This window comes from Erithacus rubecula (assembly GCF_903797595.1).
Source record: "Erithacus rubecula genome assembly, chromosome: 6".
Taxonomy (NCBI): domain Eukaryota; kingdom Metazoa; phylum Chordata; class Aves; order Passeriformes; family Muscicapidae; genus Erithacus; species Erithacus rubecula.
In genome coordinates, this window is record NC_136688.1 from 25120899 (window position 1) to 25146105 (window position 25207).

General features: G+C 39.9%; 1 protein-coding gene across 1 annotated transcript in view; it reads right to left on the reverse strand.

Moving 5' to 3' along the window:
• Window positions 1-25207, reverse strand: part of SPTBN5 (spectrin beta, non-erythrocytic 5) — an 88491-nt gene that overhangs the window by 39220 nt on the left and 24064 nt on the right. Inside the window, exons 23-34 of the mRNA XM_079309170.1 lie at window positions 24317-24543; window positions 23570-23756; window positions 22235-22435; window positions 21103-21219; window positions 20526-20689; window positions 18958-19090; window positions 17986-18131; window positions 16707-16821; window positions 15318-15428; window positions 14050-14229; window positions 9985-10188; window positions 8611-8760 (exon numbers count right to left, since the gene is read on the reverse strand). Of these exons, the coding sequence (XP_079165296.1) occupies window positions 8611-8760; window positions 9985-10188; window positions 14050-14229; window positions 15318-15428; window positions 16707-16821; window positions 17986-18131; window positions 18958-19090; window positions 20526-20689; window positions 21103-21219; window positions 22235-22435; window positions 23570-23756; window positions 24317-24543 (1935 nt within the window). The remainder of the gene's footprint in view (window positions 1-8610; window positions 8761-9984; window positions 10189-14049; window positions 14230-15317; window positions 15429-16706; window positions 16822-17985; window positions 18132-18957; window positions 19091-20525; window positions 20690-21102; window positions 21220-22234; window positions 22436-23569; window positions 23757-24316; window positions 24544-25207) is intronic.

Consider the following 25207-nt stretch of genomic DNA (forward strand, 5'->3'; position numbering starts at 1 on the left):
AATTACAGGTAATGGGACATGAGCAAAGATTTCTCATGGATAAGGTTGACACTGAAGTGACTGTGCTGGACAGACTTTGGGAAATCAGACTGCTGTGAGTTATTTAACCCCACAGGGCATCTTCTGCAGGAGAGGCTTCCCAAGTAAGAACACGAGTGGGGTAATCCACAGGGACTTGCCAAGGTCTGACTGTACTAAAGGCCCTGGATGGAACCCTGCTCCCATCTGGGAATGTCTCTGAGGCTCAGCCCTTGACATCAGCCCCTTCTGAGCTGCACTGAGGTGCACTGATCCTGCCCTGACCACCTTGGACAGACCCCACATTTCAGCCACTGCCTTGCTTTGATGCTTGATCTTCAGCTGCTTAAGGAACTTTTTTACTGCTGCCACCACTCTGCTCTCCTTGGTGGCTGTGGATAAAAGGACTGACAGCCAGACTTGGCCTGATGTTCTGACCCATTTTTGGGCTGTGAATATTGTGCATATATTAAAAAATGCACAGGCTGGATTTTCAGCCTGTTCTATGGTAATCCACTCCTATCACAGCAATTGCACTCAAGAAGAGAAAGGCTACTGTACAACAGGCCCAAGTTTATGGTAAGCCTGGCTCATAAATCACCAGCAGGTCTAAAGGAATGCATTAATGCCTCTGTGTTTCACACAAGCCCCACCTGAAGGCAGATACTCTGTCAATCAAACTTTAATCCTTTGATCTGTCCTACTCATCAAGTGTATGAAATTATGAGAGATCTCTTTTTAGAGTGTTATTGGATTTAATTAGTTCTTTAGAAGAAAAATGTGTGGGCTCCAGGTCTGTCTGCTGAAATGCTTTATTAAACCACTTATAATTACCATCTATATTTATACCACTGCCAAGACAGAAATAAAAAGTTATCAGGTGAATCTAACCCACTGCTGTTTGGGGTGCACAGAGATAGAGCACAGACATGCTGGAGTTCTATTTTGGTGTTTTAAACCCTGCTTTAAAAGTACTGTAGCTTCTCAAGACATGTTGTGGTTTATCTACCATTTCTGGTCAAAAAAAGATTTACAGTAGTTACAGCAGTGGGAAAAAGTCCTCCTGACTACTGAAAGCTTTGGACTAAGCCCTCCAAGTAGAAGCCTGTGCAAGTGCTCTTTGCAGCCAAGGCTTTGCACTGAGTAGGAAAACTGGTGCCTAGGAAGAAAATTGCTGTAAAGGGGACAAGGAGGCAGGAGGCAATGACAATATGCTCAGAGGAGAGCAGCCCCTGTAGTACCAACAGTGCTGCTGCCTGGAGAGCTGAGGTAAAAAATTCCATTTGTCTTTTACACAGAAATCTTACAACAGCCATTGCTGTAATCAGAACCACAATGTTTTAAGCAACTGTTATACCATCTGAAAGCAGAAAAAAAATTGGCTCCCATGCCACAAGACTGGCATGCTGCTAATTAAATCACTTTTTGGCACACTTTTAGACAGGTCTCCTAGCTCCTGCTTTGAATGAGACTCATTGATTTCAAATACAAAACACTGAATAGCTCTCCTCAGGTAACCTACCAGGGTCTCCCACAGAGTGCAGCAGGTATAAACTTTCTTTCAAGTTTGTTTCTATTAGGAATCATGGTCCATCATTGGGAATTTAATATTCAGCCACAAAAAGCATGAAAGACTTGGACACTCACTATAAAACGGATTCCTTTTCAAGTGAAGACTTCCAAAGTTGCTTAAAACCACAAAATGGATTTTTTTTTTTGAGATTTCTGAAATTTTCTGCAATAAATTTTCAGGTTACTAACAACGTAAAGCACAGAAACAGAGGTTTCTATGAAACCCTACTGAACTGGAGTTTTTCCTTATTTCTGAGTTATTTGCATTGCTGCCGCCAGAAAGTTAATGCTGAATTAAAAGCAAAGTCCAATTAAGAAAAAAAATATTTAAAAGAAACCAATACTATTTACACAGTTATATAACAGCATCTGCCAGGTCTAGTGTTTGGAGAAATACTGAATGAAATATTTTAGTCATTATCATAACTATGCTCTCTGGATACCACAACTTCACATTCATACACACTGGAAAATGATACAGCCCCAAAAGAAATTTGTATTCCAAGAAAAGCAGTTTTTATTTCCCTAGAATAAAATATATTTTAGGTATTTGTGCAAATCCACTTCCTTCTTCTGCTTTTGCCCTCCCAAGTATAACAAGTTCCACAGATTTTACCCCTCATTGCCTGCCATGGGCTGGCTGCTGAGATTACTGGAACTCCACAGAAAATCTTTCTGCTCTAACCCTGTACTGAAAGCCTAAATTATTCCCAGTTTTAAAAAATCTTCACTTAAAGCATGTAATGAAGTCCAAACTATCTGCTGAGACAGAGAAGAATAAAGTTTGATTTAATTCTGACAAAACTAAATACTAAAGAGAATTAATTGAAAAAAGCCCAAAATTTGCTTCAATCAAGTAAGTAAATGTTCTTGATACCATGAATATATAAGATTCACAAAAATGTTTTACTAGGCTTAATTTCAGTTAAAGTTACACAGGATATCATACTATAACCACAAGAGGAAGAAAACACACTGAAATTGCTTACAAAAACAAAACATAAAATTTTTTTATCATACTGACATCACTGTATTATTGACATCTGTCCTCACCACCTATTTCCAAAATATAATGTTGAATGCATTTAAAATTTCCTTCCCCACCCCCCCCCACTGCATGCTATATCTTTGGCATAAGAATATAGTTATCTGATATTGGAAATACATATGGAAAAAACACAGATAAAACTGGTGTTTTTCTGATAACTGCTATGGTTGCTCCCTCACACTTATTTCCTCCTTCTTCAAAATTCATGCTACTGATCCCTAAACTGTAAGTATTAGGTGTTAGACCAGAATCTTACACCCAAACAATATCATCAATTAAATATTTACTTATGAAACATTTGTCTGAAAGCAGACTAAACTCCTCTGAAACTCCCCATAGTTTCACTGCTAGAAACTTTGCTGGGATATCCAAATTGACTTGCTGTGGACATTACATTCCATTTGTTTCCCTCAGGAAAGGGCAGTGCCTCTCCTTTTCTAAGAGGGGAAAAAAGCAATTTCTTCCCACATACTTAAATACTTTGGATTTTGAAAACCAGCCTTACTTTCAAAGTTACAAACCCAGGAATTAACCATTTAGAAATACAGCATAATTTTACAAGTAAGGAAATGAAAACAGTTAAACAGAAAAGAACTATGAAAAACTACACTGGGGAATTTTTCCAGGTCCCAGACTGACTACAGAATCACAGAATTGACTAGACTGGAAAAGACCTCTGTGATCATCAAGGCCAACCTAGCAGAGAAGAAGATGAGCTCTTGGCTCTGAAGTCTTGAATCTTCAAAGTGCTGAGCACTATGGCCCAATAATGAAAAGTCTGTAAGTAGCTGCATGCTGAATTAACAACAGCACTCAAATGTTTAAAATGAAACTCTTGTGAAGTGCTCCATTACAGCAGAGTCCTTATCTTCACTGGGCATGGATCAAGCTGCAGCTGATGGTGACAGCAGAACACAAGCATTTCTCACTGTCTTGCAAGTCATCTCTAGGGAGCTGGGACATGGCAGGGTGCACACAAAAAGAAATCCATATGGCTTGGTTGAACACAATTTGATCTTCTGTTTGCAGAATGCAAATCTTCTGTTGGCTAGAATGGAATGCAAATCTTCACCACCCTCCTGCCCGATGCAAAGGATGCGATGTTGACGGCGATAGATGGACACCCTGCGCCCTCGGTGTCTCTGTGAGCTGAGGCTGTGGTGTGAGCTGCTGTGTTTGTCACAAGGCTGTCAGGGCACACACTTTTTACAGTGCATGTTTCCTGGGATGGCCTCAAACCAGATCTTGTCCAATGGCTGGAAAGCAATCCTGAGCAGCAAACAGGGTTTGCTGATAGAGAGAGGCCAGCCCCGATCTCCACAGGGTGAAAGGGTGGACCAGCTCTTTCTGAATCATGTGTTTTGATAAAGATTGTTGGATTTGGGCTTCTTCTAAATTCTCTTATCACCTGGATAGGCACAGCAGGCCAAGGAGTGGCAAGTATCAAGGTGATTTTGGAAACCTTGTGGTGAGCAGGTGTTAGACCATCACATGGAGTCTTCCTAAACTCTGGCCTAGGTGAGGAGTAATTATGAAAGACAATCAGCTCTGGACTTAAATCCTTGCTCATTATCTCATTCCTACTAGCTGAATTTTCTCTTCCAGTCAGCACAGCTGGAGACAGCCATATATCTCTGGATAAAGTCTGCTGGGGAAGGCCAGGATATTTGGAGGAAGTCACATGAAATCTTGTGATTTGAAGGGCTGGCAACCCACCTGAAGGGAAACCTTGTTTTGGTTTCTGGGATCGTGCTGGAAGACCACAGGGAGTTTCAGGCACCTTCTCTAATTGTGGCACGAGCAGACTTGAATGAGCATGACTGCTTCCATGGGAACCTGCTGGAAAAGGCTTTATCATCAAGCTGCACGTTGAAATGTAAAGCTTCATTGAAGTGTGGAGGTCTGACATTTGGACATTGCACTGGCTGCAGCCTTGCTGGGGTGGCAGTGAATCACAAGGTTCCAGGGATGCATGCAGATTTTTGCTGTGGGGCACAGAAGCAGCTGGAATAGCAGACAGATCAACGTTTAGGCTCGATGTCCAGCTTGATGGAGCTTGGCAGGAAAGAACATCTGATGGCAAAGACAGAGCAAGCTTCAAGGGATCCCTTTTTGCAGGGGAAATACGATGAACGCATTTTTCTCTTTTTGAATACTGCTTGTAAGATGCAGGTGTTGATGGGGCGCCAGACCTCTCATATCCGTGGACCCAAGGATCCTTGCAAGCACTGGAACATGTGGATGTCTCATCAGAAGAACTGACACAGTGACTAGCACTCCCAAAACCTTTCCTCTGGCCTGCGTGTGCCAGGATGACATCTAGCCTTGAACAGTAGGACACGCTGCTGGGTGCTGAGATGGCATTTCCTGGAGCAAGCTCAGCACCTGATTGACCAGTGGGTGGGTGCCAAGCTGGCACTGGCATCTTTGGAAAAGGCCTGTCCTGCCCAGCAGATTCAGAAGGAGAAGGTGGGGTCATTCTACAGGAGGAGAGCAGCACCTCCACGGCGGAGATGTAGGTTGCAGATGAAGGTTTGCAGCGATGGTCCCTGTATGACATTCTGAAGCTTAGTCCCTAAATGATCCAAAATTCAAAGCCACAGAGCTTGCCTTTCCCCCTGTGCTTAAAACCAAGTCCTAATCCTTTTTCCTTTGGCACTGGAAATTTCCATTCTTCCTCTGAAGCAAAGGAATGAGAGATGAATAAACATTCTCCAGGAAGAAAAACACGAAAAAAAACCCCATCCACATTCAAAATAAAAAAATCTCAGTTCTTCTAAAATTGCTAGCACTTCTTGTCATGTCTGCAAAGCGATATGAGTGTGGGATGGGCTGAAAGATAAATTATGGAGCATGCAGCTCTGCTCCCTGAGTGTTCTGACAGTGAGACTGCAGACAGAGTAGGAGGGAGCCAAAAGTGTCTGCCAGAGACAGCCTGCGAACTCACTGTTATTTCATTCGTGGAAAAAAGAAAAGCTGCTAACCTGAGCAATGGATCTGCTGCTGTGAAAAGATCAGAACAGAGCAGAGAGTATTGGACACAGCTTCTGCTCAAAGCAAAAATGATTTTTTCCTTCTTTGCCTTTTCCAGCTGCTAATTGTCTGCACTCTGCATGGCGAGATCTCAGTTTGCAGCTCTTACAAGAGATTCCTACAGAAGTTCTATTTGATGCCACAACTGAATTCATTAAACAAATTTAAGAGTTAGATGTTTGCCTAATTTTCTTCACATGTGCTCTATTTTCCTTACCACAGAACAATGGTGGACGATATTCTGCAGAAATCCTTTGAAGGCTTAAGCAACTTGGATGTAATATAAGATGCTGGCTTAAAGTCAAACCTGTCACAGTGGCAAAGACAGCAAGTGAAAGCAATTCTCAGCAATAGTTCTTAGTTTAAAATCCTCCTCTGTTACCATCTTCCTTCCCCAGTTTCTTGCTTCTGGTCTATGGCATATGAAGTACTGGCAAAATAGGATTGAAAAGTTATGACATGCTTCCTTACACAGACATTTTGCAGATGCAAGAACTGAAATGCAAAAATCAGAAGAAATGTAAAGGGTGGAGAGACTGCTTCTATTTGTTTGCCTGATATGAATCCTTTTTGAATGTGGGTTTCCTTTCGTCCTTTCTGAAAGCAGCAAATGATGAAATTCCCGTTGGGAAAATGGTTTGAAAGTTTTCAGCTGACGCCCTGGCTGAGTTTCTTTTTTAAAAAAACATGTTTGAAAAAATTGCTTTCCTATCATCCTGCTTGTCTGTATCACTATGCAGGCACATTTTAACTCTATATGGTAGCAGCAGAGGAATCCCAAAGGAATAGATTTCTCTTCCAAGGGTTCTTCAACTGCAGAAAAGTGAAATACAAGTAGTGACTAAGAAACATCACTCCACTGACAAATTGTTTATTCTGATCTGCATGGCAGATGGTGGCAGCTGCAAAAGACAGCTTGACTGTAAGGTGTGGTCTGTGTGAAGAGCTGCTGGAAGGGACAGCTGAGGATCCACTTTTTACTGTTCCACCTTCTGGATGCTTAGTGTCAGTGAGGAAAACTGAGCACCAGACTCCTTGGAGAGAGTAAAAAATGGTAAAAAATTCTGGTAACAGAACTGTGCTTCATGGTCCTCAAGGTCACAACCTTCATTCTTAGGCTTTGCTTTGGCTGAAGGAACATGGGGATTCTGATCCCACCAGGAGAATTTGCCTAGCCTCTGATGAACATCCACCTTGTGTGTGGCAGTCTAGGTCACAGTCCATGGCAATGGCAAATTCATCAGAACAAAGAAATATGAAGTGCCATTTACCTGTAGAGAAAGTGCTGGGGCCATACCAGAAATGCCAGGTGCATTACCCTTTCAGACTTTTGCAACCAGGACTTGCAACTGAGGAGCAAAAAATTCACCTACCCACAGTACCTTCCTGCACATTTACCCCTGCATTACATAGAGAAAAGCAGATGCTGTAGTGATAGTGCCTCTGTGTGTTGGCTGATACTGATTTAATGAAAAGAGAAAAAATACAGTGGCCAAACTTTTGTAGAATTTACATTTTCCCTGATAAGCTCCTATGCAGGATCTTAACAGTGATGTACCACTGCTTGGTAGGGAATTGAGATAAATATAATGCAAATCATGTCATTTGCTATATTAGCAACAAATAGTGGGCAGAAATATGCAATATTTGACTCGAAATCTGAACCTAGGATTTTCACCTTCATGTCACAAACTTCAGAATGCAGGTCACACTTACCAAAAGAACCAATTATAAAGAATGATGCAGACACACATTACCTTCAAGGAAAGAGTAGCAGAAAGCTCCAGGCCCATGTGCCACAAAGGGTAAAGTATCACTGCATGGCACTACTCAGTCAGTTTCCAAAAGGATTTAGTGCCAGTGGCAAACAGAGCTCAGTGCAAAATGAGAGCCATTATATTTTGCTGTCACTGCTCTTGGAGAATTAAGAATCAGTTTTCCTTAATGAAAAATGACCCAGAGGTGCAACCTCCTCCAGCTTTGTGTCAATCCTTCAGTTTGGCAACCTGCAACCCATTGATGTGGTTTGCATGCCAAGTCTCAGAACAATTGCAGCAATCTATCAATTCATAAACTTGCAGAGTGACTGCACTCGGTTTTGCAATAGCAAATGCCTGACCTTGAACTGGAACCTTTAGAAATAGTTACATGAATCAAAGAAAGTGTAAGAAAGACAAAATAGAATTCAAAATGGTGAAAAAATCCATTTCAAGAGCTGCAAACTGCTGATAATATGAACATCCTTCTGTCTCTGCATTGATTAAATCTGCCCCCATTTTTCATGAGAGGGCCTTTTTCACTAGCTTGTTTTTCTCAACTGCATCAAACAGAAGTTAGTACTCCTTAAAAGTTTTCATTGTTGTTCTACACACTCCTATCAATGCCCTTGCAGAACTGAGAAGTCAGTTCACTTTCCTGTATCAACTCACACTGCTGACATCCATTTTCTACTAGCTGCATTTTCCCAGCATGGCTCCCAGCCTGAGGTGAGAATTCCAGCAATACCTGTGAAGTAAACTCTCTTCAAACCCTCTCTACAATTTCCTTTCTCTTTGAATCCTACAGAATTTGCCAGTGGTTCAGCAGCTGGCATGCTGAGATCTGTTTGTAAAGTGGACTAATGTTGGACTCTTGTCTCCCTCTTCTGTTGTTACTCTTGTATGTTCCCTCTTATTATTTGCAGTGAATTATCTTTCAGATAAGGATCACCTATTTGTTTATGTTCCACACCTAAGCCCCATGAGAAAGGAGAGCTTCTTACACATTGCTACAGTCTCTGAGTGATACCCCAATGCAAACACCAATAAAAGAGACTGTCTTGTCTGCACACAGGTACAAGGATTGAAAGCTGTAGTGAACAGTAGTGCCCTTTTTAGTTTGAAAGAGTTTACATGCTTGAGGAGTTTTAAGTGCTTATTTCAAGCTTATAATTTGCTCACCTCCTGTGAGTTCAGGAGCATATCAAGGTGATCCCAATCCTTGTAGAACATTTGTTCTTGGTGTATTTTCTCCAGCCACTCCTTCTTCTGTCTCCAAGCATCATATACATTTTTCTTCTCTTCCAACAAAGCCTGTAGCTTCTGCTGAATCTGAACAAAATTTCCAATTAAAAACTTCTGTTGGTCTTTATATCCCATGATCCGGGTAAATTGAGAATAGAAAGGATTAAGTGGAGTGGTGAATAATCCCTTTAAATTGCAGCAAAATTATTAAACAGAAGAAAAAGTAGAACAAGTTCTAGCACTACTTTTTGGGCAGAGAGATGATCAGAGGTGCCTCATTTCTGCAATGGAAAAGTGCTTCTTACAGCATATACAGTCCAAACTAAGAGCAAAGAAAGGTAACTCTTCTCAAGTGTGACTTCTAGAATCAGATCCTAAGCCTTCATTATCTTTAAGCATTAACAGTGCTATTATAGCACTTCAAATTTTTATGTGTCAGATGCTAAAATAAAAATTATCAGCATAGCATATTCTTCTAGTCAGCAAATTCATGCCACAAGGTAAGGCTTCATATAACTTCAGTTTTCAAACATTTTATATCCACAGGTCTTCTATGAATGACTTTTTCCTACCTTTTTCTATAGGTAAAGGACTTGACAGTCAGCAAAATTTCTAGTTACCACAGTCAAGCACTGCAATATTCAGCAAATTTTCAGGAAGTAGCTTGGTGAGATAGGAGAGTAACTTGCACAAACTCTGCATTTTTCTGAAGGTATTCAAGAAACACGTTAATGAATTATCAGGGGAGAAATTAATTGGTAGCTACTGGAAAATAAATAAATGCTGTGAAAATCTTATAAGCTGTTTGTCTTGAGTAAACTGACATTTTGATTTAAATCTTTCACTGCCAGGGAGTATATTTTACTAGTGTAATTCGTTACTACAGAAAATGATTCAATCAAACATTTTAAACCTTCTCATATGTTTAAGTGTTTTCATTCTTTGGTTGACAGATTTTTGTCCAAACTGCTGTGGTGTGGATATACCACTGAAATACAAAGAGTAGCATTTGTGAGAAAATCCAGTTTGGGAAGTTGGTAGAATTGACTACATGTCTCAGAACGTGGGGAGCTTCTGGAAAAAGTCCAGCTTTGCTGCAGGGGATCTTCAGGAGATGCCTCCACACATCTGCTGCTGAAGTCAGAAATGGAACAGATAATTTTGTGCCCAAGATAGGTAACATACTGAGGCAGATTAGTGGCAAGTGTATGCATGTTTTTGTATCTCACAGTGTGATGCAATCTAAAATCATAGTTACATTGGGGTCTAGAGCTGAACACGCATGACTGAACTCAGAGGAGCTTCAATTACCTCTCTTGATGGCATTTGCTCATCTTGCAAGAGGGACTGTCCCAGCTGTACAACGTGGCTGTACTTCTCTTCTCGTGCTTCCATCTCTGCCAGCAGCTGCTGGTGCTGGGTGAGTCTCAGGCTGCTGGTGGATATGTCCCGAATGGACTCCTTGGCTCTCATTTCCCTTATTATTTCTGCTGTCCATAAGAAATAGTCCCACACCTGGAAGCCACGAAAATATGAAAAGTGAGGTTAGGGCTCAAACTTAGGTTAGCAGGCAGGAAAATCTAAGGCTGACTCTTCAACTTCAAGTGAATAATAGGTGATAAAATAATAGATAAATAAAACGTTTCATTAGGGATTGCAGTATTTCTGTGAATTTTAAAAGGGTGGATAACACGACTGCAGGAATTCCTATATACTCTGCTACATGATTTGTAGCATCATAATCATAATCAAAGTGTCATATCACATCAGTGACAGCATGATATTTAGTGCCTTTTAGTCTATCTTTCTTAAAGTATTTTCTCATGTTATTCTTTCACAAAGGATAAACCATTATCATCCTACATTTCTGTGAAAGCTTTGGCTAATACAAGCCTATATGAAAATTAGGTTATGCACATATTAGAAAACGAGAGTGAGAATTTTCAGGTGAAAAGCAAATGCACTCTAATAGAAGTGAGAAAAGGGTAAATCACAGGTCAGAAGAAATTGCATATGCAAATCAGGTATTCAGATTCAGCTCTTGGTTTGTGGAGCTATAGGACTGAGATTGGGAGGAACATGTATGTCATGTGAGTTGACTTTCAAAATCTGATTAACCAATAAATATATTTGCAATAACTTAAAATGTCTGAAGCAACTATGAGCCTGAAAATGCTAAAACAAATCCCTGAGGATTATGTTTTACCTGTGACTGAAGAAAACTGCAAGTAAAAATAATTTTATGTTCTCTGTATGTCTTTTTCTCCATTTGATTCTGTACCTTCAACAGTCACTTACTTTAGGCATCTTATTTGAATCTGCAGTGAGAGTTTTTTCTTTTATGTGTCACTTGATAAAAACTCGGACTGCAAGGGATGTACAAGGGATTACAAATGATGATTAAATTTTTTTATAGTTTAGCTATGTCTGGATTAGTTGATTCAATTTTGAGGTAGTAAATGGTCTTTCAGGTTTATAAAATGTATTTTAAAATACTATTCTTTATAGTAAGTGCTGAAGAAAAATTCTCCTTTATTGCAGAAAATGAAAAATTTTCTCTCTTAAATGGTTGCTGGCTTTTTCCCTGAAGGAAACTATGTCATGGAAATAGATTCTTGGCTGCTCCATTTTACCCATAGATTTTTGTTCATATCATCAAAATCTTATAAAGACAGCCAGGAAAAAAATTCAGAAAAGCACCACAAAATTGAAACTGACTATTTTGGGGTCCTGACTTTATGTTTTAAAGTCAAGATGCTGCTTTTTAAAGCCAGTGGACACAGCTACTAAATGACTCTTTAAAACTACTGTGGTCCTTTTAAAGGGGCCCATGGTAGTGCACACATGTTGGCAGAATCTCCATTTGTAGAACTAATTCATTCACACAGCTGGATGTCACTGTAGACACTGATATTGCACTTGGCACTGCAAATGTCTAAAACTCCCTGAGATTTTGAGCTAAGCTTTAGGAAAAAATCATAAGCCTCAGGGTATGTAATCAATGGAACAAGTCAAGAGCCAGTAAAAGATTGCTGGACTGCCACTGCCAGCAATATTTAAGGATAGAGTAGGCATCATCTGGTTAGGAAACTCCTAAGCAAAATCTGACCCTGATCATGCAGATCCCAGCACAAACTTCAGAATCAGAGCCTCAGATCACTCAGAAATGCTTTGAGTCTGTGTCTACACCCATCTTCTTTGACAAAATTCCATGGAAGATTTGAATCCCTCTGCTGTGCTGTGTATTGTCAGTTAGACCCAGCTCTGCTACTTAATCACATTAAAATCATACTTGATGGGGTGTAAGGAGGTAAACTAGATGATTGTGCAGAATTCTCATTTTATGGGAATTGAATTTTTAATTTGTTTGTTTCACTTTATCTGTGCATAATTCTTAAATGAAAATGCTCTGTGGGCTGCATATGAGCAATATAATGAAAAAAGTACTCTGAACAGCTGTGACTAACATTACGCTTGTGCATTTCTTGGCACAGCTGGAAGAGGAAAGGTAGCAAAATTGCCTTTTTGCATTCAGCAGTTTGGGTGATAACCCTGCAGAAAAGCTGCTCTAACTTACTCTAGAGTTTCTGAAATTTTTACAGTTGTTAGCCATGGCTGCATGATCCTGCCTTGTTCCATCTGGGCAGGAAGACAACCTGCTCTTCCCTTTTTCAGGAATTATTGTTAGGGAAAAAGGTGAAAATTGAGGAGATTGGGAATACTTTTTACATCAAGCTGACATCAAAGTGACAGGGAATTGCCTGAGGCATAATCCAGTCTAGAGACATCACTGAGAATATGCTCACATGGCTTTGTCATTTTGCTTTATGATGTTAAGAGTCATGAATATCAAAGGGGACACTGGCAGAGCAGGAAATGAGCTATAGATTTGTCATTCACATCACAGGATGTGTCACACATTTCATACAAAATTAAAACCAAAGGTGTTTTACATCATTCCAGCAATAAAAGTTAAAATAACGCTCCCACAGCATGCGGACAATTTAACATTTTCTATCTGAAGTAAAAAACTAAATTTATGACATTAGCTACAAAGTAAATCAATAAAGAAGTGGACTCTGAGTGACAACATCTTAATGGCCAAATCCACCAAGATCCACCTAGTGAGGAAGATGCCTCCAGGCTGAAGACTTCAAGAACCTAATATACGATAGAAGAATACACTCTAAAAGTTTGCTTTGTTCTTCCTATCAGTCCTAGATGCTGTTAGAAAGACAGTGGGCTAATGAACTTTTCACATACATCAGTAGAATCACATTACTGTTCCCCATTGACACTTCTGCACATGATAATGGATCTTGTAACAGTTAAGAAACAAACCAAGAAAACCCACACTGCCATAAACCTCTTTTATCTCTAACTATATAATATTTATTTTTATAAAATATAACAGGTAATGATGATTAAAATACTTATAAGAGACTCAAAGTGGATTAATTGCCTCTTATGCTAAAAAAACCGAACCATGTACACTCTTGTGGTCTTGATCCCTGACCACAACCCTGAGACAAACTTGCAGCAAGTTTTTTCCAGGTGAACATACTCTGGACACATTCTGCTTCCCACTAAAAATGGAAGCAGAATGTGAACTATCAGAGGTATCTCAAATTGACACTATAGTTGTACTTGGAACAGTTCAAGAATAAAGGAGTGCAAATGTGTTCTTGAAATCTACATCAGCAACTCTCTTCATGAAATAAGGAGATATTCTTGCTGGTTTAGCACCTGTGGTACTTGCAGCAATAATCTACTGATCTGCAGAGGTGTAGCTCAAGTGCCTTCACTGAGACTACTGACATTTGCAAAGTAATCCATGGCAAATCACAGCTCAGTGACCTGCTGAGTTCTTTGGAGACAAAGCTACTGTGCATTGCTGATTATGATGTTATGCTGATATATCCATATCACTGTTTGAACAGCTTGAGAGGTTAGTGCAAAAATCAGTGAGTTGTATTTGATACATTCCATGAGGTAAGTTAACCAAGGGATATTGCATGCTCAGAGAGAGAGAGAACAAACTTTTATGCACTATAAATGGGAGAGTAACATCTCTTTTGTCACTCTTACTCAGTGGAAACTCCAAAGTCTTCGCAAAGCAGCGACCATTTCTGACAGCTGACAATTATTCCTTACACCTCTGGATGGAAGCTTCTGTTCTACTGAAAGTAAAAAATTCTCATCCTAGAAAAAAAATCCTTATCATCTAACCCCGTTCTAAATATCTAATAGCACTAAATGCTTGATTGATACACAGAGAGCACTTGCACTTTTCCACTTGGAAGTGCACCTCTGATTCACACCCACAGCAGGCAATCCTGCCCCAGGCAGTGAGGGACAAAGGGCAGAAGTGCTTACATGATTCTGAAACTCATAAAGCTTGTAGGCTTTTTCCAGGAGCCTCCTGCGCTGCTCCACTTTGGACTTCAGGGCCTTCCAGTTGGTCACTATTGCCTGCTGCTTTGCCCTCAGCTCTTCCACCTGCCTCTGGGAGCACTGGGGCAGCACACCATCTGCAGACTGGATCAGCTCCTGCAGCTGTACACAGGGCATGAAGGAAGAGGGTAAGAAGCAGAGCATGGATGCTAATATTAGAAAATTACTAATTCTTAAAATTCTTAATCTGTATATGAAAATGCAGTTCAAGCAATATATCCTGACTTAAGTTTTCTCACATTAAACAAAAACTTCTATAATGTCTGTTCTGTGGAGTAATAGTGACATCCAGTGTTTGCCAAGGCTCATCACAGCAGTGATTTTTCCCTTTTTACTATACCATTTATTATATGAATTATGAGAGTAGTATTATAATTGCTATTATAATGCAAGTAATAGCCAACCATTTATTTTTTTCCTTATTGACCATATAGCTTAACTGTGACTGCATTTATCTTCATGCATGTCTCATGCTTTTTTAACCCTTAAAAGTAATGAGAAGCTGATAGGTTGAATTCTAATGTTTCTGCCCCAAGACCATAATATCTGAGGCCACTGATAAGTAATACTGGGATAACTTCAGTAATAAGTAATAAGTTCTCAGTATAACTCATGCAGTGTTTTACACTGTATATACTATTGTATATTATTACATGTATTAAACAAAGGAGTGAAAACTCATACTCATTGGTCTGTAGAAGTCAATCAATCCACATATACAAGATAGCTGTTCTCATGAGCTAAAATTTTTACACATTTGTGTTATGACCCCCATCCTTTTTTCTCACAGTCCAACTTGTACCAATATTAATTTTCTCTGCACATAACATTGATTCTGGATTTTTCCTTGTAATCACATGGAATGCTTTGAAGAAGACAATAAGCATATCACAAAGCCTAGCATAATCCTACATTTCAAACCATGATCAAAAATACCCCTGTGAGTCACTTCAATAGTCAGTAATTATTACAGTATGTGCCTTATTTGAGAAGTTTTAATTCCCTACTTTATCACTGCCATTAGATCTTGAATATATTAAAAACCCCAGAAAAATAAGGAAAATCCCTAGAGATTTCCAGGCTTTCTGTGAGAGACAGTAACAATTTGGTTCACAATACCAAATTATTACTATGCTTATTTTGCAAACTTGGACTTTGGCTACACATTGAAGACCACAAATGACAAATACCTGCTGCTCATTCCCAGAGAGCTCGTGCTCCAAGGCCACATGGATCCGAAGCTGGGTTTGCACACCTCTCATGTCCTTAGCAACATCATCTGGAATACTTTTGGACTTCTCCTAGAAGGAAGAAATCAGAGAGAGCTTTGGTTTTTTTCCCACTTCCAAACAAAATTCACTACAAGCCTACATTAACCTACAAGCCTACTGTAACTCATACTGCACACTTGAGGACATTCTGAGTTACTCAACTATGATAGCTAAAAGGAAGCCAGAAAAATCTCTCCTAGTAACTCACTTCTAAATATCTTAATGGCTAAACTATTCAAAGGTCTGTTAGAAATGAAGGTTTGTGTCTTTCCTTGATAAGACAATACAAGAAAATATCTTCCAGGCTTTGTGGTCTTGAATACCTACTGCAGTGGTGTATATCAGCATGGGGATAAACCAACAGCTGCTCTGTGAAGTGTTTCTGAACCCTTACTTGTCACTGTTGCAGCATTAACTACTTCATCATTGAAGTTAAATAAGCACCAGGTTCTGAAAATCTCAGCTGGTAAATGGTGAAATATTATGTCTGATTTTCCCTTTATGGCAGGGGGAGAAAATAGGAATTACATGGTTGAATAGGGCAGTCTCTGCCAGCACAAACAAGTAGAAAATTCATCAGATTAAACCAAACAAAGCCCCGTTGCCTTGCAAACAGTGGAACCCCTTGGATTGCTGCCTCCTGTACACATCTGCATTAGGGAAGCCACACCTCTCATTACTGCAAGGATGTGGTTTCTCTGTGAAATTCTTCAGGATGTTCAGACAAAACAGAAGGCTGACAGGTTTTTGGGGGGACTTCTCCCCATAGTTCCTATGCTGTCACTGTTTGAAATTATTGCCAGTACTGGGCACTGGAATGAGAGGAAAAGATTTTTGGCTCAGCTTTTCACATCAGGTCACATGATTGCCTGACAACCTTCCAGCTACTGGCCACTGTAATCCAAACAAATGCTTTTTTCACAGGAGAGTTCTTCAGCACACATAACACTGCAACAGTGCACAAAGAACCACCATGGTAAGGCAGCAGTTCCTTAGGCCTGATGACTGCAAACAGCATCACTGTATGCACTGCACTGTGAGGCACCTTATTCCAAGCCCTGATCATCTCAGCTTTCCCCTCAGATCAGCAGCTCCAGCTCCTCCTGGTTTCACTAATGATTCTCACAAGGGAACCAGTCAATTGTCTAGGATTACCCAGGATTTTTTTAATGCTATGAGTAATCACAATGGCTTCTAACTGAGAATTTTTTTTAAGTCAGCAGTAAGAATTCTGAGAACCTAAGAATATTCTATAGAAAAAGCTGAAATAAAGTTTGTATTATATGAGATTTTCCTATTAATTTTTACCTCAATATGGGCCAGAGCATCTGTCAGATCCTGGTAACACTTGTGAATCTGCTCAGCATCTCTCAGCCGCTCACCTCGTAATCTGGTCATTTCCAACAGCTCCTCCCAAGAGTTCCTTCAAGGAAGAATGGGGAAAAGAACCATGTAAAACACTTAAACTAGGAATAAAGGAGACGAGCTGTCTGAAGAAGGACTGAAAACAAAACCTGTTCTTGCTTGGTTTTTAATTGCTGCCTTTAAATTCTGCTGGAGTGATTCTCTCACCCTACTCTGTCCTCCTGTCTTTTCTGGGAGCTTAAAGAAATGGTCCTATTTAAGAGTTCCCCCCTCAATTGCACTTTTCAGGTTTTATATGCAGTACTTGGATGACTGAGTCACAGAAGCATAGAATATCTTGAGTTAGAGGGGACCCACAGGAATCACTGAAGTCCAACTTCTGGCCCTGCACAGAACACCCCAAAAATCACAGCCATGTGTCTGATAGCCTCGTCCAAATACTTCTGGAACTTTGTCAGGGTCATTTGAATGCTTTCTGGGGAGCCTGTTCCAGTGCCCAACCACCCTCTGGGTGAAAAACCTTTTCCTAATATCCAACTTAAACCTCCCCTGACTCAGCTTCAGGCCATTCCCTTGGTCCTGTCACTGGTCATCACAGAGAAGAGATCAACATCTGACTCTCCTCTTCCCCTCCCAAGAAAGTTGCAGACTGCAGTGAGGTCTCCCCTCAGTCTTCTCCAGGCTGAACAGACCAAGTGACCTCAGCCACTCCTCATATGATTTCCTCTCCAGACCCTTCACCGTCCTTGTGGCCCTCCTTTGGACACTCTCTAATAGTTTAATGTCTTTCTTATATTGTGGTGACCACAGCTGCCTGCAGACACACTTCTCCTTTGGGCCAGTTTGGACTGATGCCAGAACTAAGGAGCTTAGAGCATCTTAATGTTATTCTGCAGAACAGCCATGGGATTCAAACTCTAAAATAATAAGCAAGAGAAAGCATCTAAACTCCGAGTCTTTCAGCTGGTGGTCCCATTCCAAAGGGCAAAGGAAGTTCACCTTGTAAAGCACCTCCAAAGCAATCTACAGGAAGCCAAAACAGCAAGTAGATGATGTTTATTTTTAAATGTGGCTGGAAGTAACTGCATCAGTGAGCAAAACACTTAGTTTGCAATTAGAGAATCAGGACATGCCTTATCCTTCTCTAGTTTCTTGCTACTTCCTCCTCCTTGAGAGCAAATGGGAAGGACAAAGCATTTTAGACCTAACACAAGGCTCCTACCTTAGTTGTTTCTGCATCTGTCGAATTTCCCAGGACTCAGAATACCCCTGGTTCAGCAAATTGTCTGCCAGCTCCTGGAAAGCCACAACTCTTTTCCCAGCTGCTTCCAACTGGAGTCGGAATGTGTCATATTTGGCACAAAGTTGCTTTAGAAGAGAAAACAAGAATAAGGAGAAAATCCCTTTTGAGTAATCTCTTTTTCCAAGCATACCTGCTCATCTATCAAAACACAGCCAAAAGACAGATAATAAGCTGATAATACTTAGAGATGGAGAAACTGCAGAGAATGACTGGATTCTACCTTCAAAGCCCATGAGGAGCTGCAAACTTTTAGCAAAACCTGAGGTTTGTGCTGCAGATGGGAGGCAGGAACATTATTAATGGGGATAGAAACAAACATTCTATGTACAATGAATTTCAATTATAAAATCATGTGGTTTTAATGAATGCAAATGTGTATTCAGTACTGTAAATAGATAATGTAGTCTGATTTTAAGGTTTAGAACAAGCTATTTTGAAATAAATTATGAAAATGAAGATTCTGAATGGCTAGTGATTTGTAACAGGCTGAAATTAGGTTGGCTTCTATGCCATGTGGGGAGGTATACCTAGAGTGGTCTGTATATCACAATCAACAGAAAAAGAAAAAGAAAAAGAAAAAGAACAAGAAAAACCCCTAAATAGATACCATACTGAATTATCTACTTATTAAAAATAGAAAAGATTTGCTGCACTCTGAAGGTGCAGACATTTTAGCATGCAGCTGTTTCAGACAGCTCATGGTAACAGGATGCAATGATGCCTGTTCTTCAATCGTTCTTATCCACTTCACCCTTTTCTCTTCCCATCTTCCAGCTATTATTGCTTATTTCTTGCTCTGTCTTTTAAATTTTCAAGGACAACCTTGGTGTCTGTTTATAGTCTCACTACATACAGTTTATTTGATTTTTTAATGTTACTCAAAAAACTCACCAGAACATGCTCATAATCATTTCCATAGTCTTCAGAGCTGGCAGTTTGTTTCTGCTGAGTGATCCAGTCTTCCAGATCTTCATATTCTCGTAGAAATTCATGCAGGACAAGAGTTTCATCAAGCTTCTTCCCTCTGTTGGGGAAAGGAGACAAGATAATAATGTAAGAGAAGGGCAATCAGTAACTTCCTTCCAATGAATCCCCAAAACCTTTCACCATCAGGACTCATTCTCTGTAATGAAAGAGCTGACCGTTTCTGAGACATGGAAATTATGATTGTGGGATGCCAGCTGTCAGCCAGGTCATGCTCATCATTAGCTGAATCCCAGAAGAGCACTGGGCCTATCTGAGCTCTCTCTCTCTGCCCTGTTTTTGATTTTGGTTGGGGTTTTTGTTAGTACTTTTGCTGGGCTTTTTCCATCCCATGAGAAAGAATACCCTTTATTTTTATCCTGATCTGTCTTTCTAAAGATAATTTAATTGCTTGTGAAAATGAGAAGGAAATATTTCCTGAGTATCAGGAAAGCAGATGCTGTGAAAGCCTTGGATGTAATTCTCATATTGCCTGTTTGGCAGAATTGCTCCAACCTGTTACATATTTCCAATGGTCTAGATTATTTTATAATTCAGTCAGACATGTAACAGGGCTTAGACAGAAGAAAAAAACAAAACAAAACAAACCAACCCACCAAAAAAAAAACAAAAAACCCAACAACAACAACAAAAAAAAACCCCACCAATTTTCCATCTGCTAGCCTATCATTGTGCAAATATTCCAGGAAAGAAGAACCTGGCTTCCTAGTTTGAGTCACAAATGTTCATCATAAAAAATGTGATTTCTAGGACTCCAGCCCAAGGAGAACACAGACCAGAGGTGCAAACTAGAGCAACAATAAGGCATCAGACCCAGGTTAACATTTAGAAAGAGTGAAAACAAAATATTTCTGTGTTCAACACATAGGATATCTTGCTGTAATAATAACTGAAAGTGAAATTAAATGTTAATTATTAATTGAAGAATAATTAATTGAAGAATAAAAGCCTTCCTGTACTAGCAGAGTCTCTGGGCATATAAATAAGTGTATCCATTATTGTCTCCCTTACAGTATGTAAAAATCAAGTAATTTTTAAGTAAGATTAAGGGAACATCCTGAAAATAATTTCTCCTATTGATAGCAGAATCTAAATACCACAAATGCAAGTCAGAATCTGGTACCTCAAGTCACATTACAGGAGGATGAAATTTATAGGGGCCAAATTCTTAATATGTAGCAAAACTCCTTGAATAAAATGTAGAGGTCTTTTTTAGTAAAATGAAAAGCTCATAAATGCATAGAATTACAATAGAGAGACAAGAAATCTCCTAAATATAATTGAAAAATGAGGTAATTTAATTATACAATAATAAAAGTAAATAAAATTAATAGCAGCAGGATTTTAATTATAATTAATAACTTATTTATAATATAATTAATTTAAATTTCAATGAATTAACTGGAGATATACTTTATTGATTTCAGTGGGCTTTGAATCTAATCTAGGATCTAAGGAGGAGTTCTGGTTTATACCTTGCTGCTGCTAGCTCCTGTAACTCCTGGAGTCTTGAATGAGCTTGTTCCTTTGGTGCATCAACCTCAACATGCTGGGTGGAGCCCACAAGAGGAAGAGTTTGGGCATTTTTACTCAGTTCTTTCAACAAATCTTGGTAAATGGCAATCTCATGCTCCAGTGCCTGACAAAGAAAAACAGTGAATTGAGAGTCAGTTGTCCCAGAGAGCCACTCTTTGTGAACAGCCAAGGGTGTAGTGATTGAAAAAGAAATACTTCCTGGATTAATACTTTATCTGCATCTTTGATTTTAGGAAAAAATTAAAAGGCTTCTGCATGCATCTTTTGAAACTGAAAAGCAGATAGTCAGAAGAATATGAGAATATTCACCACCCTCCTTTTCCCCCAAACTACTTTTTGCCAGCCAGGTTAGTAAACCGCACAGATCTCTTCTATCAATCTAACCATATGTAGACATACATCAATGCAAAATCTTGTAGAGGTCTGGGCCAAACTCAACTACCAATGAGACAAACAATTTCATGGCTGCAGAGACCAAAGATCTGGCTAGCCTGCAAAATTTAAGCACAGAAAGACCTTATGTTTCTTGATGAGTTTCAGTGTTCCATCTTCGTCTTTACCGTAGTCCTTGCTTGTCACAAATGGATATTTCTCTGCTATCCAAGCCTCCAGGTCTGAAGTATTCATTAAGAACTATCAGTTAAAGAGAAAACAAATGGGCTTCAACTTTCAAAACATTCATGACAATTTTTAATCTAAAAAATTCTGAATAGATGGTGCCCTGTAAAGTCTACTGTAATGTTTTATTAAATGTTTAATTCACTGTTCTCTGTGAAATCATAAAATAATGAAGTGGTCACAGATGGAAGACTTCAGTCCAGCATAACTCAGTGTATATCATCAGTGTAACATTTCTCCTCCCTCTGCCTGAGAAATTCAGATCATTATAAAAATCAGGCTTCATGAAGTCTACAAGTGGCAAGTGTTTTCATATATAGAGGAAATAATGGCCAGATGATCAAATACCCCAGGGAACATACTTTAGCTGGGCCTGTGAACTCCATGCAAATGTTTATGTCTACAAAAGTTCATGTGCTATCTGAATAACTGCACTCCTACATGACCCACTGTTGACAGAAAATTTGGATTATCAGCATAAATATTTACATGTAATTTTTATTTGTTTTTTTACCAGGATAAGCATAGAGCTCCAGGAGCCTGTAGAAAAGAATAAAGCAAAAATCCTTAACTTGCTCTGAGAGTGAATGAATGTTATCTGTTCCTCAGTATCATTTTATTGCCTGGGAAATTGTTGCATGTAACAGGTAAAGAATGGACAGCACAAGAAATCCCTCTTTTCTGATTTCCATGTCAAAACTCTCCAGTATGAAGGAGGATCCATTACATTAATAAGTCAAAGCCTGGGACTGTGTAAAGACACAGAGAAAGGAGATGCTAGGAGAAATGTGTGCTCTGAGCACAGCCATACGGGATGGGTGTGGAACCCAAGGGAAGGCTGTAGAGCAACAGGTCAAGTGGGGGCTGAATTCAACTGTGCAATCCAGCCCTCCACTCCCATGAGCCAGGCCTCCAGCAGCTGAAGAGAATTCCAGCCCCAGCAAAGCTATTTTTTAAATTCACTTTAACACTTTGGTCCTCCTGTTTGTCTAAAGAAGCTGTCGTGTAAGCTCTTTGCTTTAATTTGTACCTCCTGGAAGCCAACTGAGTGCTGCAGCTGCTTCATCCTTTCCTCACAGGACTTCTCCAAGCCCTGCCAGGCAATCACAAGCTCTTGGCATTTCTCACTTATTTTCTGAGCTGATGGGTGCTGGTCTACAATCATTGCCTTTCCTTTATCCAGGACCCGCTGGACTTGCTGTTTGTGGGCATTCACCTCTGCCTGAAGTTCCTGGAAATGAGATAAAAGAAAAAATAAGAATAAAGAAGATATGAGAGGACAAGTAAATTCAGTGTGCTCCTAATCCTGAGCAAAACTGGCAGCTGGTGTCAGTGGGCAGAGTACAGCCAGTGGACATCAGGACTGTCTTATTTCTACCACACCTGCAGCCTCAGTCACTGGTGCCAGCCCCACTCACATCATGCTCTGCTCTTGGTATTGCCATTGAGAGAGGAGTGTGTAAGGAAGTGTGTAAGGAAGCAGCACACATCCCTGAAACCCCTGAACTTCCCTACACCAAAGCCCCCTCTTTACCATGATCCTGCCCCTTCCCCTGTCCAGCAGCCAGGTTTGGGAGATGAGAATGAGACACAAAGCTGGGGGAATCAGAAATGTTAAGCTGATGATGGAAAATTAAAATATCCAAGATGATGAAGGGGCTGGAGTATGATGCAAAGAGAGACATTTTCATCAGTATCATGAGAACTATTGGACTACTGCTCTATAAATCCTCCCCACCAGTCTTATAACATTCTCATGAAACTTGCAGTTAAGGTGCTGCAAAATCCATCACTGCTTGTGGTGCAGGACAGCTGAGGTGCCCCTCTGGCTGTAAGAAACTGATGCAAAGAATCAAATTCCCTAGAAATCAGTATTAACCTGTCCTTATAAATACAGTGTCTGTAGCTTGTTTAGACCATTTAAAAATCTATAGAGATTTAAGATAATTGTTAAATGCCTGTTATATGCTCTCCTAGAAAATCCAGTGTGCACAAGCTTCAAGATTGAATGTATAATGAAGCCATAAGCATAAAACTACAACAGTTTTACTTAGTTTATTTTTTTTCTTTAAATTTAGTTTTAAATACACTAGTTTTTTATCCTGTTTTAATGGCAAGAGCTATGCAATTTCTCAGTAATACTCTATAACATGGCAAATTTTGCAGTTCTCACAGGAATGTTGTATTTGTTCTATAAATCTGCTGATTTGTGTTGATCCCCTGAACCATTTTAGTTGAACTGGATCTGGAATCAGTGAATGCACTCATTGGAAGCTTTGACTGTGTAGGGGCAGGTGCAAGTCTGCAAGCTGAGGTGAAGTGCAGTGTGTCACCATGATATAAAGCAGTTGATTAAAGGAGTTACCTTGTGCTTTTGCAGCAGGTTTTGAGCCACATCCAAGGACTTGCCGCAGTTGGTGGAATGGGCAATGGGCAGGCGCTCACTGATCCAGTTCATTTCCATGTCGTGATCGTGGTAGAACTCATAAAGATCCACGGCAGCTTCCAGCAACTTACGCCTCTCGGAAAGAGGTGCTTGCAAAGACCCAAACCTAGGGGCCATCCATAAAATACATGTTAGAATAAAGCTTTATCCTCACTCTCCCAAGGGGATTAGGCTGCAACACCATCATTTCGAGATTTTTTCAAAATCACCAAGATTTCAAAGCACTGGACACTTCTTTGCAATTGAGTTTCAGTGGTTAGCACTGGCTGCATGTACAAGGATCTCTTGGCAAGCAGACCTATATGATAACACTGAATGTAAGCAGAGAAAAAATATTTACATTTTAAAGTTCTAGGCTTCTTCTGTGATCTATTGAATGCTGGATCACTGTACCTCTTACAAGCAGTGGACAGCCTGTGGATAAGAAAAGGACTAGAGGAGGAGTGCAGGTGGCAAGGAGCAATGTTCACTTATAAAGGTTGAGGTGGATCAACAGACAGCTGTGGAGGTACAGATCACAGCACAGCTATGCTCCAGCTGGGAGGAGAAATTATTCCTGAGTATGGGTTAAACTTAATCAATCAAGACAATTTTTTAGAAGGTAGAATAAAAAATGTTATTTGTCACAAGTGATGAGTGGAGACAAAAATGAGAGGGACATCATACCTTTTCAGATATTTCTGTGTTTCCTCCAGGATCCTCTGGGAGTCAAAGTGATTGGTGGCCATTTTCCTTGCATGAGATACAATGGCATTCATTTTTTCTGCCAGCTCACGTGTCTCATTTTCCAGCTGCCTGTGCTGCTTGAGTAGATCACGGCTGGAGCGCAAGTCATGGCCTGTCTCAGACTCCTGAAGAACTTTCTCAATTTTTTCTATCTTCTTTTTGGCATCCTGCCAGGAAAAGATTACAACACACTCATATTGTCCTTTCAACAACATTTTCTTTCAGGCACCCCCTCCTATGACAGCTTCCTGGACACAATTTTTAAATCCAATTGTTCTTTCTTGGTAATGTGATTGCTGGATGTCTCTAAAAGACATCTTCTGGGAATATTTTGTTCTGTGAACTATTTTGGAGCTGTCTTCCCTCTGAAGTACTAAAGCACATCATTGAAAACAGTCTTTGAAATATTTTCAGCAACATAATATAAAAGAGTCAAACAATCTTCAAAGACTTCAGATTGTAGCTATAACACAACAGCGCTTCCATTCATAATGGTCTCAAAACAGCATATCTCTATTTTAATAAAATTTGACTGGATGACCTTGTGCTTAATGCAGTGCCATGCCTGCAGCCCCCAGACTGCTCCAGGCAAACAGTAATGTTGGCACAGCATTGATCCCTACAGAGTTTGGGTTGTTTTCCCAGTACAGGATGGCCACACAGATGCAGAGTTCAGCCTCAGTTCAATAGCCTGATGCTTTGCTGGCACTATTATCATGCTCATAACTTTGAAGGGAGCTTGGAGACCGTAATGTTGGGGTTTCTTTCCTAGGACTGGAGACAAAAAGAAGACCTTAATAACCTATCTGGATAGTATTCTCTTTTATATGG